Here is a 17134-nt window from a genome sequence, read left to right as displayed (position 1 = left end):
GTAATTCAATAAATAATAAATATATATATAAATGATACTTATACTATAGAGTTGAGGAATAAAAAATAAATTGCACACCATGAAAGTTTCATACATATATTACATAAATAATGCAAAGATCAGTCGAGGCAAAAAATATATATAGAGCGATAAAAAAAAATATAATATAAAAATAGAACAATAATTGAAATCAATAAAAATATCACAGGCTAACTTTATATTCTAGATTTATGGCACGAATCATTACCATGTGCCTTTATCTTAAAATCATATGCATTCTGTTGCATGTAGTTGCGATATGCGCTTGCTAATACTTGTCGACTTGGATAATTCAATCAAAAAATGTGTGCTCTAAGATCAGCTTGATAAATTAGCCACTAATAATCCAAATATATATATATTAAAATCTCTAGTACTTAGTAGATTTATTTGTATCGAATATATATTTTTATCTCAGGGTGCAAGATTCGGCACCTGACGGAATGGGTAGAGCCATTCATCTAGTGAATTAGAACTATAATAAATTATCGCAAATTGTATTGCAAAAAATTAAATATTATATGCATATGTTTTAATAGCCTAGATTTCGTACTTCTTTGATTTAATAGAATTTCTAAAATATTGATCTATATTTTGCTTTCAAATAAATACCTTTAATACTAATTTTACTTGCGCAAGTATTACTCTTATTAATTTCTCAATTTATAATAAAACCCTTTCGGCGAGCTAGCTTTGATCATCAGATTAATTCGAAGCACTAGGGCGCCCATCACTAATTCAAATTTAATCACTCACGTGTCGAAAATCTTCTTGTAAGCCGCCGATGTCGATCCAACTCCATGTGGTCCGGGAATATGGTAGCCGGAATCGTCTCCTCCAAGGGGTTATAAATTTAATTAAAAATGAAAAATGACTTCTGCTTCACAATAGCATCACGAAGTCTTTTAAGAAATTTAATAATTTACTTTAACTTTAACTTTTACAAAATCATTAGTAAGGTACTTCGCTCTAAAATATTTGGGGTCCTCTTATGGTGGCATTTGGCTGGCGAGTGCTGGTTCTTCCTTCTCAAGTTTTACAGATCCTCTTTCCGACTTTCAAATTAGCATAAAATTTAAATATCTTAGTCCTCCGCCATTTAGGTTCAAATAGATCTTACAAAAAATACCAAAATATTGCTTAGATTATATGATTAATAATTTCTTTGCATTCGAGCCATATCGATAACATAGATTACACAAATTTTAACACAAAATCTAGTACATTATATAAATATATAGAAATATTTTTGAACTGGCCTACAGTTGCCGCCTATTAACTGCCGTTTTACTATTGGTGCATGCAAATTTTATTCGGTATTCATGCGCCTGGTAACTCTTATTTCCTGAATACATTAAATTATTTTTATTTGGTTTTTTATTTATGCTCTTTGCATGCTAGTTAATATTCTATACATTAATATTAATTCCATGCTACCTAATAATTAGCCACGTGGACGGGTGTTTTTTCATATTGCACACCATCTGATTGCAATAAAGCTCTGCCAAGGGGTTTTGGTCAGATTCTACGTTCCTCGGTTTGATCGATCTCTAGGTCACCGATCCGTGAATACATGTACATAACCTCAATCTTCAAATATTTTATATAATAATCTATTTATGAGCAATAAACTTCCTTCAAATCCTTTTTAGGTTCTTGTACCATTTAGCCAGAATAAGCTGATGCTATCTAATCTTAGTTATTATCTATTTGGCGATATTAGCCAGTTACTTTATTTCAGACCTATTACTGTTTCTGTTAGGGCTTTTTGTCTACCCAGATTTAATATGTTACAAGACGCAGTCCATTCTTACTTGAACCACACGCAACTGCTCTGTCTTGTAAACGGTTAGCCTATCGATGTCTTTACGATTCGATCCGACGTTATGGAAGGAGAAACAGCCGACGCGGTTCGGCACGGCTGATTCCTCTCACCATAGTACTGTATCCAACATAATTATCTCATCTTATTTGCTATACGACGCTTGAAACAATTCAATTTTTCGATTGCATCTCATGCTGTGCATGTGCTGAATTAGAACTTCCTCCTTTCAAGCTTATAAATTGTGTGCATTTTCAGTAAGTGTCTCACAACAATAACATGATTTCCAATATCAATGTTTTCAAACAGAATTCCATAATACAGTACCATATTTAGTATCTGAATCTTCCTTCCATTTATCTCAAGCCTCTCCTACCATAGGGGAGCCTTGAGATGAAAAACATCAGAATGGTACATTATTATTTTAATTGATAAAAATAATAGAACAGACAGTAAATACACAAATGATACTCAATACGGTTCACTGAAGAGGTTCCAATGGATAAACAGTTGAAATTTTCAATTTATAATAATTGAAGGGGTTGGGATGAAACGGTGCCAAGCCACATTTTTCTTATTTTGAGCTAGAGGAGTTTCAAAATCCAATCAAATCCTCAAACAATTGTAATATCAACAACATTCTTGATTTTACTATTACTTTAATGTTTCATTTAGGAGTGATGAAACTTAGTATTTTATGAATATGAGATACTATGAGACACTATGACCATAATATTTCAAGTCAAAATCGGGACAAGTTAACTTCCCCCCGGGGGGGGGGGGGGTTGACCTTTTTTTCTATGTTAGGCCTTTAGCAAAAAGCCAATTCTAAGAATAGTTCCAATTGAATTTGAGAGAAATGATTTTTTAAAAATCTCATTTCTTGGTTCACTGAATAAAACAATTATCATTAAACTTGTTTATTGTGTGTAAGTTAATAGATATAATATTAATTTAGGTTCACAAACTCACCTATTCATAATGTGCTTTATACAGTAGTCTATAATATTAAACATATTATTGGATATGATGTATTTTATTTGAATTGATTAATTTAGAGTGATTTTATAGTATCTTTTTAAATATGAGAACAAAAGTAGCAATGCTTTGATTTGAGTGTTTTGAAAATAGCGGTAAATTTAATTCAAATTTACCCATTAATTAATTACTATTTATTCTTAAATAACCCCTTCAATTCATGTGCATCAAACATGAAACATTTCTCAAGCCTCCCACTTCACCCCTAAGGGCCGGTTTCCGAGCTCGGGATTTAGCTAAGTCCTAGACTTTAAACAGCTGGAGACAGAAAATTGGCTTTCCAAAACGGGGCGTAGTCGCAGCTTTTATAACAGTAGTCGTAGTTTTTATTTTCTCATTTCTATAATTGGAAATGTTTTTCCTTGACGAAATTCCTAGACATTCCTAAATAATTCAAAATAGCTGAAACTTTACACTATTTTCTCTTTATTTTATTTTGTGTTCAATTTTCTAGTTTTTAGAAATTTTAATTCTAACGTGAATATGACAATGACTGCGACTACATCCCGTTTTGGAAAACCAATTTCTGACTACAGCTGTTTAAAGTCTAGGACTTAGCACAGATTCCTTCTACTTTGTGCTTATACCCACCCGTGGGCTTCACAATAGCAAGTTGTCTCTGGTGGTGCGCAGAGAATAATGTGGTTTCGCATGTCAACATACAATACGATATAAAGCTTAAATTTCATATTAGGTGAATAAAGCAATATTCTTAGACTCAGTATGGGAAGCAGAAGGTGATTTAATTAAAAAATCAAATATCTCAAATCAAATCTATAACCTGCATGAGTATAACGACCACACAGCTCCACACAATAATGAATGTGTTTGCAATTTTCTATTCTATCTAGTACGATTTGTAAGGTCAAAACAATTTTATATTGTAGTTCTGATTTTTTAATATATTGTTTGAATACATGAGAAAAGTTCAGAACCAAGTTTTTGATGCAAAATTTCCTTGTGCTAGATACAGAGTAGCCCAAAAACCTTGTATTTTCTGTTAGTTTTCCAGTTTTCAGTTATTTCCGCCAAATTCTGTAATCGAACAGAAAAAATTGCTCTTGCCTATTATTTAGATTACGAAATTCCTAATAAAATGAGATCATTCAGAACGTAATGTCTTCAATGAGTACTGAGTTACAATTTTTTAAAAATAAGTGAAGTTTTAAGGGAAAATGAATTTTGATGAATTCTAATTTTTCATCAACATGTAATATTACATTTTTTCTCGATTAAAAGCGAATCTTCAATTCGAGATCTATAAAACTTGATAGTAAATATCAGAGTAATCGATAGGTGGACAACTTTTAACTGAGAATTTATCATAAATAATTGTGTTGCACATTCCATGGTATCACCGAAACAGAGTTAACAGAATTAACATATCATTATAAATAGCATAGAGGATAAATAAATTTAGAATAACAGTTTCGAAATAAAGTTTTATTGAGAACAAATGTAAAATGTAAATTCTAAACTTGTAATTTATAATTTTTTGGAATTTAATATTGATGATGTGTTCATAGCGGCGTCACTGTTTTTGGCTTCATCTAAAATGCTATCTTTGTAGCCCTTCTCTAAAAAATGGTGGCTGGCTATGGAAAGTGTTTTGTGCTCTCTGAATATTTTTCTGTTTATTTGAAATTTATAATGTTTTAATTTGAGATTTGAACAGTTTTATGGTTTTCTAATTTTGTATAATTTGATTTGTGTGTCTACAAGCCTATAGCCATTGTTTTCAACTATATAAATGGATAAGTATTTTAGCTTGTAATGATGCTATATGTTTAAGTGTTGTAAGGTATTGTTTTGTGGATTTGTGTTGTATATTGCCAAAATTCTTATGAAGATTATAAGTTGATTTGCTCTGAAAACTGGATTTCCTATTCATTAGCAATAGATCCATTCATAGTTTATCAAGAATTTACCATTTTGGAGCAGATAACTTTCTTTAGGTTAATAGGTGAAAAATGCTATTCAACCTATTTAGTATAAATTGGTAGCACAGCAAATGGTACGCCCTGGTGTGGGACCAAAACTACAAAATATATCCCTAGTTATAAAAAAATATTGGTAGGATAGATATCTTGATAGATTGTGAATGGGAGATGCTGCTGAGTGGGAAATCAGTTCGAGAAAGTTCAGGTTCTAATGAGTAAATATTTTGTACGCAGTAGCAAGATGGAGAACAATAAAAATAATGAAGTTTTATTCAGTGAAAACATTCAAAACTTAGATGAAGAATCTCAAGATTTAGACCTAACCTTAAACAATGACTCAAACGATAGTGTAGCTGTAAGTGAAAACGTTTCAAATGTAACAATTCATGAGGAAGTAGTAGAAATATCAAATGAAACAAGTATGGTAGGAGCTAAAAATGATCTAAATCTTATAGCGTTTTTAACACAAAAGTTTGATAGACAAGATGCTAGATTTGATGAGCTAAATGCTAGATTTGATGAGCAAAATGCTAGATTTGATGAGCAAAATGCTAAGATTGATGAGCAAAATGCTAAGATTGATAATTTGAAACAAGATCAAAGTGCTAGGTTTGATGATATGAAGCAAGAATTTGCTAGCATAAGACTAGAGCAGGTTAATACAAAGCAGAAAATTGAAGAGATAAATGATACATTAAGTAAAAATCACAAAGAAATAGGTCATCTATTATTACAGTCGTTTATTACTGAATTACGATGTTTCTAAGTTTTTAGGGAATCTTAGTGCATGGCCGCAACTCGGTTAGTTATTTTAAATATTGAGACTTTATTTTTTGGTTGTGAGTAATTTGCAGTGTGACCATTTGTTTAACATATCCTACTAGACATACAAAAATGAGTTGCGGAGTGTGTAACCAGCAGATGAGTCGTGCATTAAAATCAAAAATAAACTGTTCGAGCTGCAATATTGTGTTCCATGGTGTATGTGTTGAGCTCACCGACAATGATCTGGAATTATTTCAAGACACAGGAAAGTCATGGACTTGTAAAAAATGTTCAAGTGAGTTACGTCGCCAATGTGCCAATTCGGACTCTACTCCAGTAAAATCTATCTCAGGTGTAAACAAGCTCAGTGCTCCGGCAAAAACAAACACTAATTCAAGTACCGACAATAATCCACTAACGGTCGATCAATTAAATAGTATATTAACACGGGTTAAGGATGAGTTGCTGGAAAAGTTGGGATCTGATATAGCCGCTTGTAGGAAGACCTTGGATGAAAATGCTGCTGAAATTGCTAAACTAAGAGGAACTGTTAGGGAACTACAAAATGAAAATTCAGTTCTGAACGGAAAAATTAGGGAATTGGAGATGAAAGATGACGATCGGGAGCAATATGGTCGGAGAAATACCCTTGAAGTATACGGTGTTCCGGAGTTGCAGAACGAGGATGTGCAGAGTCGAATACTGGAGATCGGGAAAGCATTGGATGTGAAGCTGGACCGCAGATCGATCGATGCATGTCATCGCCTCCCCAGAAGAAGAGACAACACCGCGCCCGGCATCATTGTTCGTTTTGTCTGTCGAGGAGATAAGGATGCCTTGCTCAAAAAGAGGAAAGAATGTAGAGACTTTTCAACTCAACATATCAACATGCAGGGAAATAGTCCAATCTACATAAACCAATCTATAACGGCGGAGAGACGTAAGCTGTTCGGCAGAGCCAAGATGATACAACGGGAGAATGGGTTTCGACATGTGTGGATCGACCGAGTGGGCCGAATCAAAGTCAGGTACGAGGACGGCGGTCCTGTTAATATTATCAGGTGTGAGGAGGACCTCAACAAGCTCACAAATAGGAATAAGGACAATGTCGGTGTAAGTAAAAAATAATATAGATCAATTTCTGTATGAAGAAAATACCAATTATGACACTTAAAACCATGATTTGTTTGTCCAGATTAAGTTAACATTTTAACGTTCAATGAAATAGTTAATTAGAGAGAAGGAGGAATATTATCATTATAAATTATTTTATTTGAATTTCAGTTGCAAAGTATGGCTCTTGGCTACGTTATTATCACTTTACTCAAGGTAAATTATTGTTATTTTGATGAGCTCAAATAGACTATTTATTATTGCGTATGATTGTTGAAATAAATTTAGGAATAATTTCCATTCCGCTATCTTCCAATTATGATAATTATATTATATTCTATACGATAATTATTAATTATATTCTATCAATTGATAATAATGTATCAATTAAGTGGGAAAGGTTTCAATTGTTTTTTTTGTTTTGTTTTTTTTTTTTTGCCAATATGCTAGACCTATTACTTGTAGTAACGTAATTACTATTCTTTGCTTTTCAATTTGCTGTAGCCTAGTTAAGAGAGAATAATAACTCCTAATAATAAATCATTATAATTTGAAAATATTTTATCATTATGAGAAAAATGATGAATTCTCCTATCTTATCTACAAGGTATATTTAGTACGCTAGTTGATGAGGATTATTGACACGATTGCCTCTGTTGCTACTACTCTCTGAATCTCAAGAATTGAAGGCCTTTAATATTGATAAAATAATACTTGGATTGATAATAGATTTTTCTAACAATTGATTGAAAAATTGGAAATATTTTCTAACAATTGATTCAATTAAATTAATGCTGATTTCCACTTCTCTGTTTGTCCTTATCATCTCAGTAATATTGTTTTATTTTATTCAAATGGATTTGATCACAGGTTTCTGTGCATGAACTAAATTGGTAGGTTTCAAGTCGATGTACATACATTCATTTTGTCTGGACCGGTGGGCTGGCCATGTCTTGATTCTCTCTGATTTTTATTTTTTTTCTTTTCATCGGAAAACCGATACTTTTTTCTCTCTATTTTTTCATTTTACTTTAATTTCTTAACCACTTTGAAATTTTATTTTACAAAATATACGTTTATTCACTTTTCTTACGTTTATGTCTGATTGGGATATTGACGACCTTATAGGGTTTCACGATACAATAGAAGTAAATGATGTTTTCAGTTTTTTACCTCACCAGTCTGAGAGTGTTGGCGTGGAATTAAATATTCTACACACCAACATCAGAAGCATTAATAAAAATTTTGAGGAATTGGTGCACTACATAGGTAATCTATATATATAAAAGCGAAATGGCACTCACTCACTCACTCACTCACTCACTCACTCACTCGCATAACTAAAAATCTACCGGACCAAAAATGTTCAAATTTGGTAGGTATGTTCAGTTGGCCCTTTAGAGGCGCACTAAGAAATCTTTTGGCAATATTTCAACTCTAAGGGTTGTTTTTAAGGGTTTAAAGTTCGTCTTTTAGCATGTATATTCTTCTTCTCCCAATCTCTTAATTAGAATTGAAATTTCCATATCATATGTTACTATAGAACTATAATCTAGATAGAGTACCTCTTCGAAACAGTTGTTAACTGGCAACTAAATTAATAATTTTGTCAGGTTGGCATTAAGTTGAGTTGATTTTGTTAGGTTGGCACCAAGTTGAAGATTTAAATGCATTTATCGCGGAAAAATTGATTGGGCACTGCTACTTCAATCCTGGGAATATTATATTACTAGCCGTCAGGCTCGCTTCGCTCGCCATATCTGTTTGGCCAGACGTTTAGTCTGGACCCCCGACTGGATTGTCCTAATATAATATGATAAAAATGAAAAAATGCAGGCGAGCGAAGCGAGCCTGCTTATCTCATTCTTGGACGATCCAGTCGGGGGTCCAGGGGGCGGAGCCCACTGGCTAGACGGATATGGCGAGCGAAGCGAGCCTGACGGCTAGTACTGTATAAAGTTTCGCTTCAATGTGATTGCATTAACCGAGACGTGGATCACAGACGATGCTTGCTTCAATTATAACTTAGATGGTTACAATGTTTTTTATGCTAATAGTAAACATAGTAAACACTCGAAATGTGATGGATTATGCTTGTTCATTGAAAATAATATCAAAACTGAGCTTATTAATGTCCATATTGAAGAAGCTAACTGTATTGGTATGGCTTGCTGGATTAATGATGTGAAATATTTAATAATTACAATATATCGTTCTCCATTCCTCAACTTAAAAACTTTTATCGAAAGTCTAGACGAATTTCTGAAGAGTATGAAAGATATTTACAACATAATAGTATTGGGTGATATGAATTTAAATATTCTTGCTAATAATAGCCTTTCAAATGAATATTTGAGCACAATGCATATTAATGGTTTCAAATCTTTTATCAATAAACCAACTAGGTCTGTAAATGGCACCAGTACTTGTATCGATCACATATTTTACAAGGGAGAAGAGAATAATAATAATAATAATGTTGTTAGAGGGACTATTCTGAAAACAAATATTACGGACCATTTCACTCACTCACTCACTCACTCACTCACTCACTCACTCACTCACTCACTCACTCACTCACTCACTCACTCACTCACTCACTCACTCACTCACTCACTCACTCACTCACTCACTCACTCACTCACTCACTCACTCACTCACTCACTCACTCACTCACTCACTCACTCACTCACTCACTCACTCACTCACTCACTCACTCACTCACTCACTCACTCACTCACTCACTCACTCACTCACTCACTCACTCACTCACTCACTCACTCACTCACTCACTCACTCACTCACTCACTCACTCACTCACTCACTCACTCACTCACTCACTCACTCACTCACTCACTCACTCACTCACTCACTCACTCACTCACTCACTCACTCACTCACTCACTCACTCACTCACTCACTCACTCACTCACTCACTCACTCACTCACTCACTCACTCACTCACTCACTCACTCACTCACTCACTCACTCACTCACTCACTCACTCACTCACTCACTGACTGACTGACTCACTCACTCACTCACTCACTCACTCACTCACTCACTCACTCACTCACTCACTCACTCACTCACTCACTCACTCACTCACTCACTCACTCGCATAACTAAAAATCTACCGGACCAAAAATGTTCAAATTTGGTAGGTATGTTCAGTTGGCCCTTTAGAGGCGCACTAAGAAATCTTTTGGCAATATTTCAACTCTAAGGGTTGTTTTTAAGGGTTTAAAGTTCGTCTTTTAGCATGTATATTCTTCTTCTCCCAATCTCTTAATTAGAATTGAAATTTCCATATCATATGTTACTATAGAACTATAATCTAGATAGAGTACCTCTTCGAAACAGTTGTTAACTGGCAACTAAATTAATAATTTTGTCAGGTTGGCATTAAGTTGAGTTGATTTTGTTAGGTTGGCACCAAGTTGAAGATTTAAATGCATTTATCGCGGAAAAATTGATTGGGCACTGCTACTTCAATCCTGGGAATATTATATTACTAGCCGTCAGGCTCGCTTCGCTCGCCATATCTGTTTGGCCAGACGTTTAGTCTGGACCCCCGACTGGATTGTCCTAATATAATATGATAAAAATGAAAAAATGCAGGCGAGCGAAGCGAGCCTGACGGCTAGTACTGTATAAAGTTTCGCTTCAATGTGATTGCATTAACCGAGACGTGGATCACAGACGATGCTTGCTTCAATTATAACTTAGATGGTTACAATGTTTTTTATGCTAATAGTAAACACTCGAAATGTGATGGATTATGCTTGTTCATTGAAAATAATATCAAAACTGAGCTTATTAATGTCCATATTGAAGAAGCTAACTGTATTGGTATGGCTTGCTGGATTAATGATGTGAAATATTTAATAATTACAATATATCGTTCTCCATTCCTCAACTTAAAAACTTTTATCGAAAGTCTAGACGAATTTCTGAAGAGTATGAAAGATATTTACAACATAATAGTATTGGGTGATATGAATTTAAATATTCTTGCTAATAATAGCCTTTCAAATGAATATTTGAGCACAATGCATATTAATGGTTTCAAATCTTTTATCAATAAACCAACTAGGTCTGTAAATGGCACCAGTACTTGTATCGATCACATATTTTACAAGGGAGAAGAGAATAATAATAATAATAATAATAATAATAATAATGTTGTTAGAGGGACTATTCTGAAAACAAATATTACGGACCATTTTAGTGTTTCGCTGCATTTCAATAGGAATATTAATGAGGAACCAGCACATATCGATGTAGGATCAAAAAGCATAATTGATTATGTAAATCTAATCTCTGATTTACAAAAAGAATCATGGAAAGAGATATATGATTCAATGGATATTGACGAGATGGTGGACTACTTTGTTAAAAAACTAACAGACCTAACTCATGCTAGAACTAAAACCATAAAAATAAGTAACAAGAAAAAACCTATAAAAAATGGATTACTCCAGCCTTAGTCGCGTCAATACGGGAGAGAGATAAATTACATAGAAAATTATTAAAAAACCCCAATAACTTAGAATTGATAAATCAATATAAGAGATACAGAAATACACTCAATACCCTGATAAAAAAAAGCAAGATTGATTATTTTAACTGTAAATTCGAGGAACACAAAAACGATTCTAAAAAAACCTGGAAATACATTAATGAACTACTCGACTTGAAAAAAAATTCAAAATCAATAAATCTAGATGCTACTACTCTTAATAATATTTCGCTGGTGTTGGAGAATCGTTCGCTAAAAAGATAACTGATAATACAGACAATATAGAGATTCCCTAGTCAATAGCAAATCCTAATGTAAAAGTATCTTCCTCATTCCCACAAACGATTATGAAATAGAGTTATTAATAGATCAACTCAAGAATAAATTTACACCAGGTGTTGATAACTTTACAGGACCTTTCCTCAAAAAAATATCACCCTCTATAACCTCACCTTTAGTTCATATATTTAACAATTGTTTAAGCGAAGGATATTTCCCTAAAAAATTCAAAGAAGCTAAAATTATACCATTACCAAAAACTGGAGACCTTGGAAACCCGGATAGTTACAGACCGATTAGTTTAATGAGTAATATTTCTAAAATACTAGAAAAAATTTTGAAAATCAGATTAATGAGTTTCCTTGATAAACATAAAATCATTGACAACAATCAATATGGTTTCCAAGCAAATAGTTCAACCAAAGATGCGGTAATCCATCTCAACAATATAATTTTTGATAACTTTAATAGAAACAAAAAAACACTGGCTATTTTTATGGACTTATCCAAGGCCTTTGATACAGTTCCTCACAACATACTCCTCTATAAACTGGACAGGGTGGGTGTAAGAGGTTCTGTGAATAAGTTATTCTCAAGTTACTTGTCGAATAGGAAACAGTATCTCACTTTAAATGGACAGACAGACATCAGTTACACCTCTCAGTTCGGTACTCCTCAAGGGACAGTACTATCCCCGATTTTGTTTCTCATCTATGTAAACGACCTGTTAAAATTAAACCTTGAAAATTGCACTATTTTATCTTTCGCCGACGATACAACTTTGATTTTTAGCGGAGACACATGGGAAGAAACGTTCAAAGTTGCAAATAATGGTTTGAAAATAGTTCAACAATGGCTTGAAGATCATATACTAACCCTAAATGCAAAGAAAACTAAATATATAACTTTCTCACCCACCGTAATTGGTCAACCATCAATAGATCTTGAACTTTCTATAAAAAATCAAAGAAAAATAACAATGGCACCCAAATAATGAATGAGGTCGCCCACGAAAATATACCTTTAGAAAGAGTGCAATCTATAAAATATCTTGATATTTTTGTAGATCGCCATATCAAATGGAACATTCACCTAGAGTACCTCTGCTCAAAATTGAAATATCTCATCTATATTTTCTATAAAATAAATAAAATTAACATGTCAACAAAACCGATGTGTAATCATACTGGTGACAATAGTAATTTCGATAGGTTTGAATTCCAAATGCAAATTGACAAAAATAATCCAATGCATTTCTTAGTAAACTTGACCGAGTATCTTGAGAGAAATGAAATCACAAACTGGATCAAAATTAAAGGTATTTTGAAAAACAATTTTAATTCAAATTTTGCTCATCGTGATTGGTGGATTTTCATCCGTTTTGATGTAAATAACTTTGAAGAATTTAAAGAGAAATTCATTGCTAGAATGTGGTCAGACGACATTCAGTCATCTGCTAGAAATGATTTGAGATTAGGAAAATATAAGCCAAACTTATCTAAGAATCTTACTGAGTATTATATTTCTCGTTTCAACATTGCTAAGAAATTCAAGGCTGATGATCTAGTTGTAATTCGAAATTACATTTTGTCAAGCAAGCTGAAGAAGTTTTCTGCCAAGCTGTGTCCTAAATATCGTGGACCTTACATAGTAAGAGATGATCTCAATAAAGGGTGTTTCAAACTTGAAGAGATAAGTACAGGTAAAATTATGAGAGTCAATCAATATATGATGAAGAAATACCATCAGAAAGCACACAATGATTAGGAATCCTGTGTTACAGGGGTGCCCACAAGGGGGGGCATAGCGCAATTTGCGCCATCAACATTTGGGGGGGGGCAAGATTTTTTTTTATATTTTATGTCAACATTTTGAATCATGGCTAAAAAATCAAGGTATTAAATAGAGATATCCTAATGTAGTTAATTTTAATACTTTTTCCCACCTTTACAATGTTATATTTTCCTAAGTGTAACTCAATATAAAGCATAAAAATACAATTGATAATATTTTGTATGCAGGAATTTAAATAATTTAAAGCCTTCGAGTTTGAAGGTAAATCTTTCACAAAAATAAATTATAACTTCATCATCCACTATTATTCTGATTTCTTTTGCTTAATTTCAATTTTTAATGGTCCTGTGTGTTTGAGTTTCCTTGCTGTTGCAACCTAATTTTCTTAAAAGCACAATGATAAATTAAATTGTAAAGACATTTTAATCTAATAATTATTTTAATTTCGAATGCGTTTCATGATGATATTAATGTCTCTGGAATGGGAATGCAATTATAAACAACATCGCAAACTCTAGTGAATTTGACAGAAGAAAAAACTTCTCTTGTCAAAAATTTGTGAAAAATATCAAATGAAGACAATTTTCAATCTTTCAAATTTACACCTTATTTACCACACAGTAATCAAGTAATAATTATTGTAATGCTTCATTACTTTTTTCTGTTTTTTATAATAGTACAGTCAAATTGTCGTTTTTCAGGAAACAGCCCAAACGAATTTTTCGCGACGGTTCTATATGTATTTTGGGGCGCTGAATTCTAATCTGAAATTTGCTGACATGCCAGAAGGCGGCTTCACCACCAAAACTCCCAAAAAACCCCAAAATTTTGGACGTTTTTCAAGTTTTCCATTTAATCTTGAGAACCTTTAACTTTTCGAGAAAAAGCATTCCCTAAAATATTAAAGATGATAAAATTTCCAATAAATTGAGTGGTCGCGCAGGACTCTACGATTTTTGATTCCGTAGCTAAGAGTTTTCAAAAAAGGGGTATTTTTTAAGGGAGTTTCAAAATTATGCAAACCTACCAATTCTAGCCTATACAACTAGGATCTTTTTCTAGTCATGATAGAAAATCATGTCCTACAGCCAAAATTCAAATTCTCATTATAATACCTCTTCATGGCCTTCCTAACAAAAAAGAAACATTTCGGCTGAAATCACCTTACGAGGGTTATATTATATGAGAATCTCTCGTTAGATTTCAGTATTTCCTAGTGGGGGGCACACATAGGGATACGTCCAGGATCAAAATTTTAATCATTTATAACTTTTGACCGAATGATCACATCTCCTCGTACTACAGCTCGTTCATATCAGCTCGTCATGGCGGTTGAAAATCATGTATCATATCACTAAAATTTGTTTAAAAAATAGGAAATTCCTCCTTTAGTGTATTTCAATGCATAGAAAAATTACTGATTTCTATATTCAAAACTGTGTGTCTCGGTAACTCAAAATGATACTTGGTCTTCATTTGAAGAAAAATCCTCTTTCATGTGAGGTGCTGAGGTGAATGATTTTTGTAAAAATATAATCGTGAAGTAAGATACGTTTGTTTCTAAAAATAAAGAAATTTGCGATATTTTTTTTTCATTTTCACAGTCTCGACAGTTTTTCGATATAAACAGTAATGCAAGATCAATTTAAGGCAACTCAGCTTATAGAACATGAAATTTTCTCTCATTTAAGACCAATCGCAAGTTTCTATCATGTATTGTACTCATTTTAGAGACTCTTTAATAACAGTAAAATCAAAAGAAAAATGAGGAAATGGAGATCATTATCAATTGGCTGTAACTTCTGAACGGTATTGAAAACAGGAGTATAATTTATTCATGGGAGTGAAAAGAGGAGAAAATTCATCACAACCTCGACTACTTTTTGGATTTTTCATCTGAAGTGTTCCACAAGATACGCAACGTTGCATATGCGAGACTGTGAAAATGGGGGAAATATCACAAATTTCTTGCACATGCAAAGTTGCGTACTATCTTGTGGAACACTTCAGATAAAAAATCCAAAAAGTAGTCCTGCGCGACCACTCAATTCATTGGAAATTTTATTATCCTTAATATTGTATAGAGAATGCTTTTTCTCGAAAAATTCAAGGTTCTCGAGATTAAATGGGAAACTTAAAAAAAGTCCAAAATTTTGGGGGTGAAGTCGCCCTCTGGCGTGTCAGCAGATTTCAGATTAGAATTCAGCGCCCCAAAATACATATACAACCATCGAAAAAAATTCTTTCGGGGCTGTTTCCTGAAAAACGACCATTGACTGGACTATAAGTTGTTATCCTATTATATTAAGCGAGCAATTTCTGTATATCTGTTTATATTTTTATATCTGGCTATCTGGTTATCTTGTTAAATGGTTATTTATTTTCAACAGGTCTCGGAAACAGCTCTTACGATTTTCAAGAAATTTGGAATATAGTAGGGTTATGATATCAAAATTCGATTGCACTAGGTCTCATCCCTGAGAAAACTCCCTGGAGGAAAAACAGATGATGATTTCGTCGTCTGTCGATAGTAGAAGATGCGTGTGCCTGTGTGGGAGATCAGCTGTGTAATCAATTAGCTTACCGTAACTCGCGAGAAATCTAGAAATTTTAATTGACTCGATCAAAATACAGTAATCTGATTTGTTGACATGAGATGGTATATGTCATAATATTCAAAGTTAATCATTATTTCAGAGTTCTAAGTGATTAGTGAGTGTTATTTTGTCATTCAATTTGGTATGTAAACAATCTAAATTAGAAGTTTCATGTTTTCAAATATTTGGACTGAAAATTTCACTTGTATTCAAGTGTATGAAACATAATCTACTTTTTGGAATATTTAATATTCCAACTATAAATTTTATAGTGCATAAATCAAAATTCAGGGAAGAAACAGTTTTGGGCTGTGCCTATTAGTCCTTCCCCAATCATTTTAAAGAATTTAGTTCTGTTTATCAATGAATAAATAACAAGCAAAGCTTGGTGCCCCGATATTTGGTATTAATAGATGGAATTTACAAAATGTACTTGTTCAGATGATATCTTTATTCCAAAAACCAAACCATTTGAAGATACATTTTGTTCGACTTGTGTTATTCACTCATGTAATGTTAAAAAGTAAATACTACTAACAACGCAACATCAGCAGTGACAACCTGTTCCAATTTATGATAAATATCGGGGCACCGAGCTCCGCTCTGGAGTACCTACAAAAGCATAGGTATAACATTATTAGTGTGTTATGCCGGGATTCAGAATAGCATAATCGCTACGCAGTGTATGGTAAGAGTCCATAATTGTGTCTTTTTTCTTTCCTGTAGCCTATTTTTCTTGGCCCTTAATCGTTTCAAATTTTGATTCTTTCCTGTCTTTGTGTAATGTTCAGTAAATTTCTTCTATGATGCATATCTTAACCAATCTTGTCCATAGTCATTCAAATTTGTATTTTTTTTCTGAAATAATTTTGGAAGTTAAAATAGTAGCTTATTTTCCTAATCTTTAAATTGTTGATAAAACTTAACTTTCCTAAAATCTATCTATTGTAGTGTAAATAATTGTGTGTTTGCGGTATATTTTTTCATCATGTATTACATATTTTAAGTATGTCTATTTTTTGTCAGGTTTCATATTAAGTAACTAGGTTTTTCAGAGCAAATTATGTCCCATTTTCTCATCTTTCATTGCATATCATGCCATAAGCCATATGTAATTAGGTTATAGTTTTCTTCTGGGCTTTTAACCCATTTTGCATTTTATATTTTTTTTTGCTGTCCAATACTTTGGATTTTTGGTAGACAAGTAGGTGTGATTCTTTTAGAG

The 17134-nt window shown here is 33.0% G+C and overlaps 1 protein-coding gene across 1 annotated transcript; it reads left to right on the top strand.

Moving 5' to 3' along the window:
• The first annotated feature begins 6210 nt into the window (after positions 1–6210).
• On the top strand, positions 6211–6732 carry LOC120353393. The gene has a single exon (XM_039436993.1). It carries the CDS (start codon positions 6211–6213, stop codon positions 6730–6732), a length of 522 nt encoding a protein of 173 aa, XP_039292927.1.
• Positions 6733–17134: the final 10402 nt, after the last annotated feature.

Source organism: Nilaparvata lugens, chromosome 1 (assembly GCF_014356525.2).
Source record: "Nilaparvata lugens isolate BPH chromosome 1, ASM1435652v1, whole genome shotgun sequence".
NCBI classification, from domain to species: Eukaryota; Metazoa; Arthropoda; class Insecta; order Hemiptera; family Delphacidae; genus Nilaparvata; species Nilaparvata lugens.
This window is presented reverse-complemented; position numbering and strand designations above follow the sequence as displayed.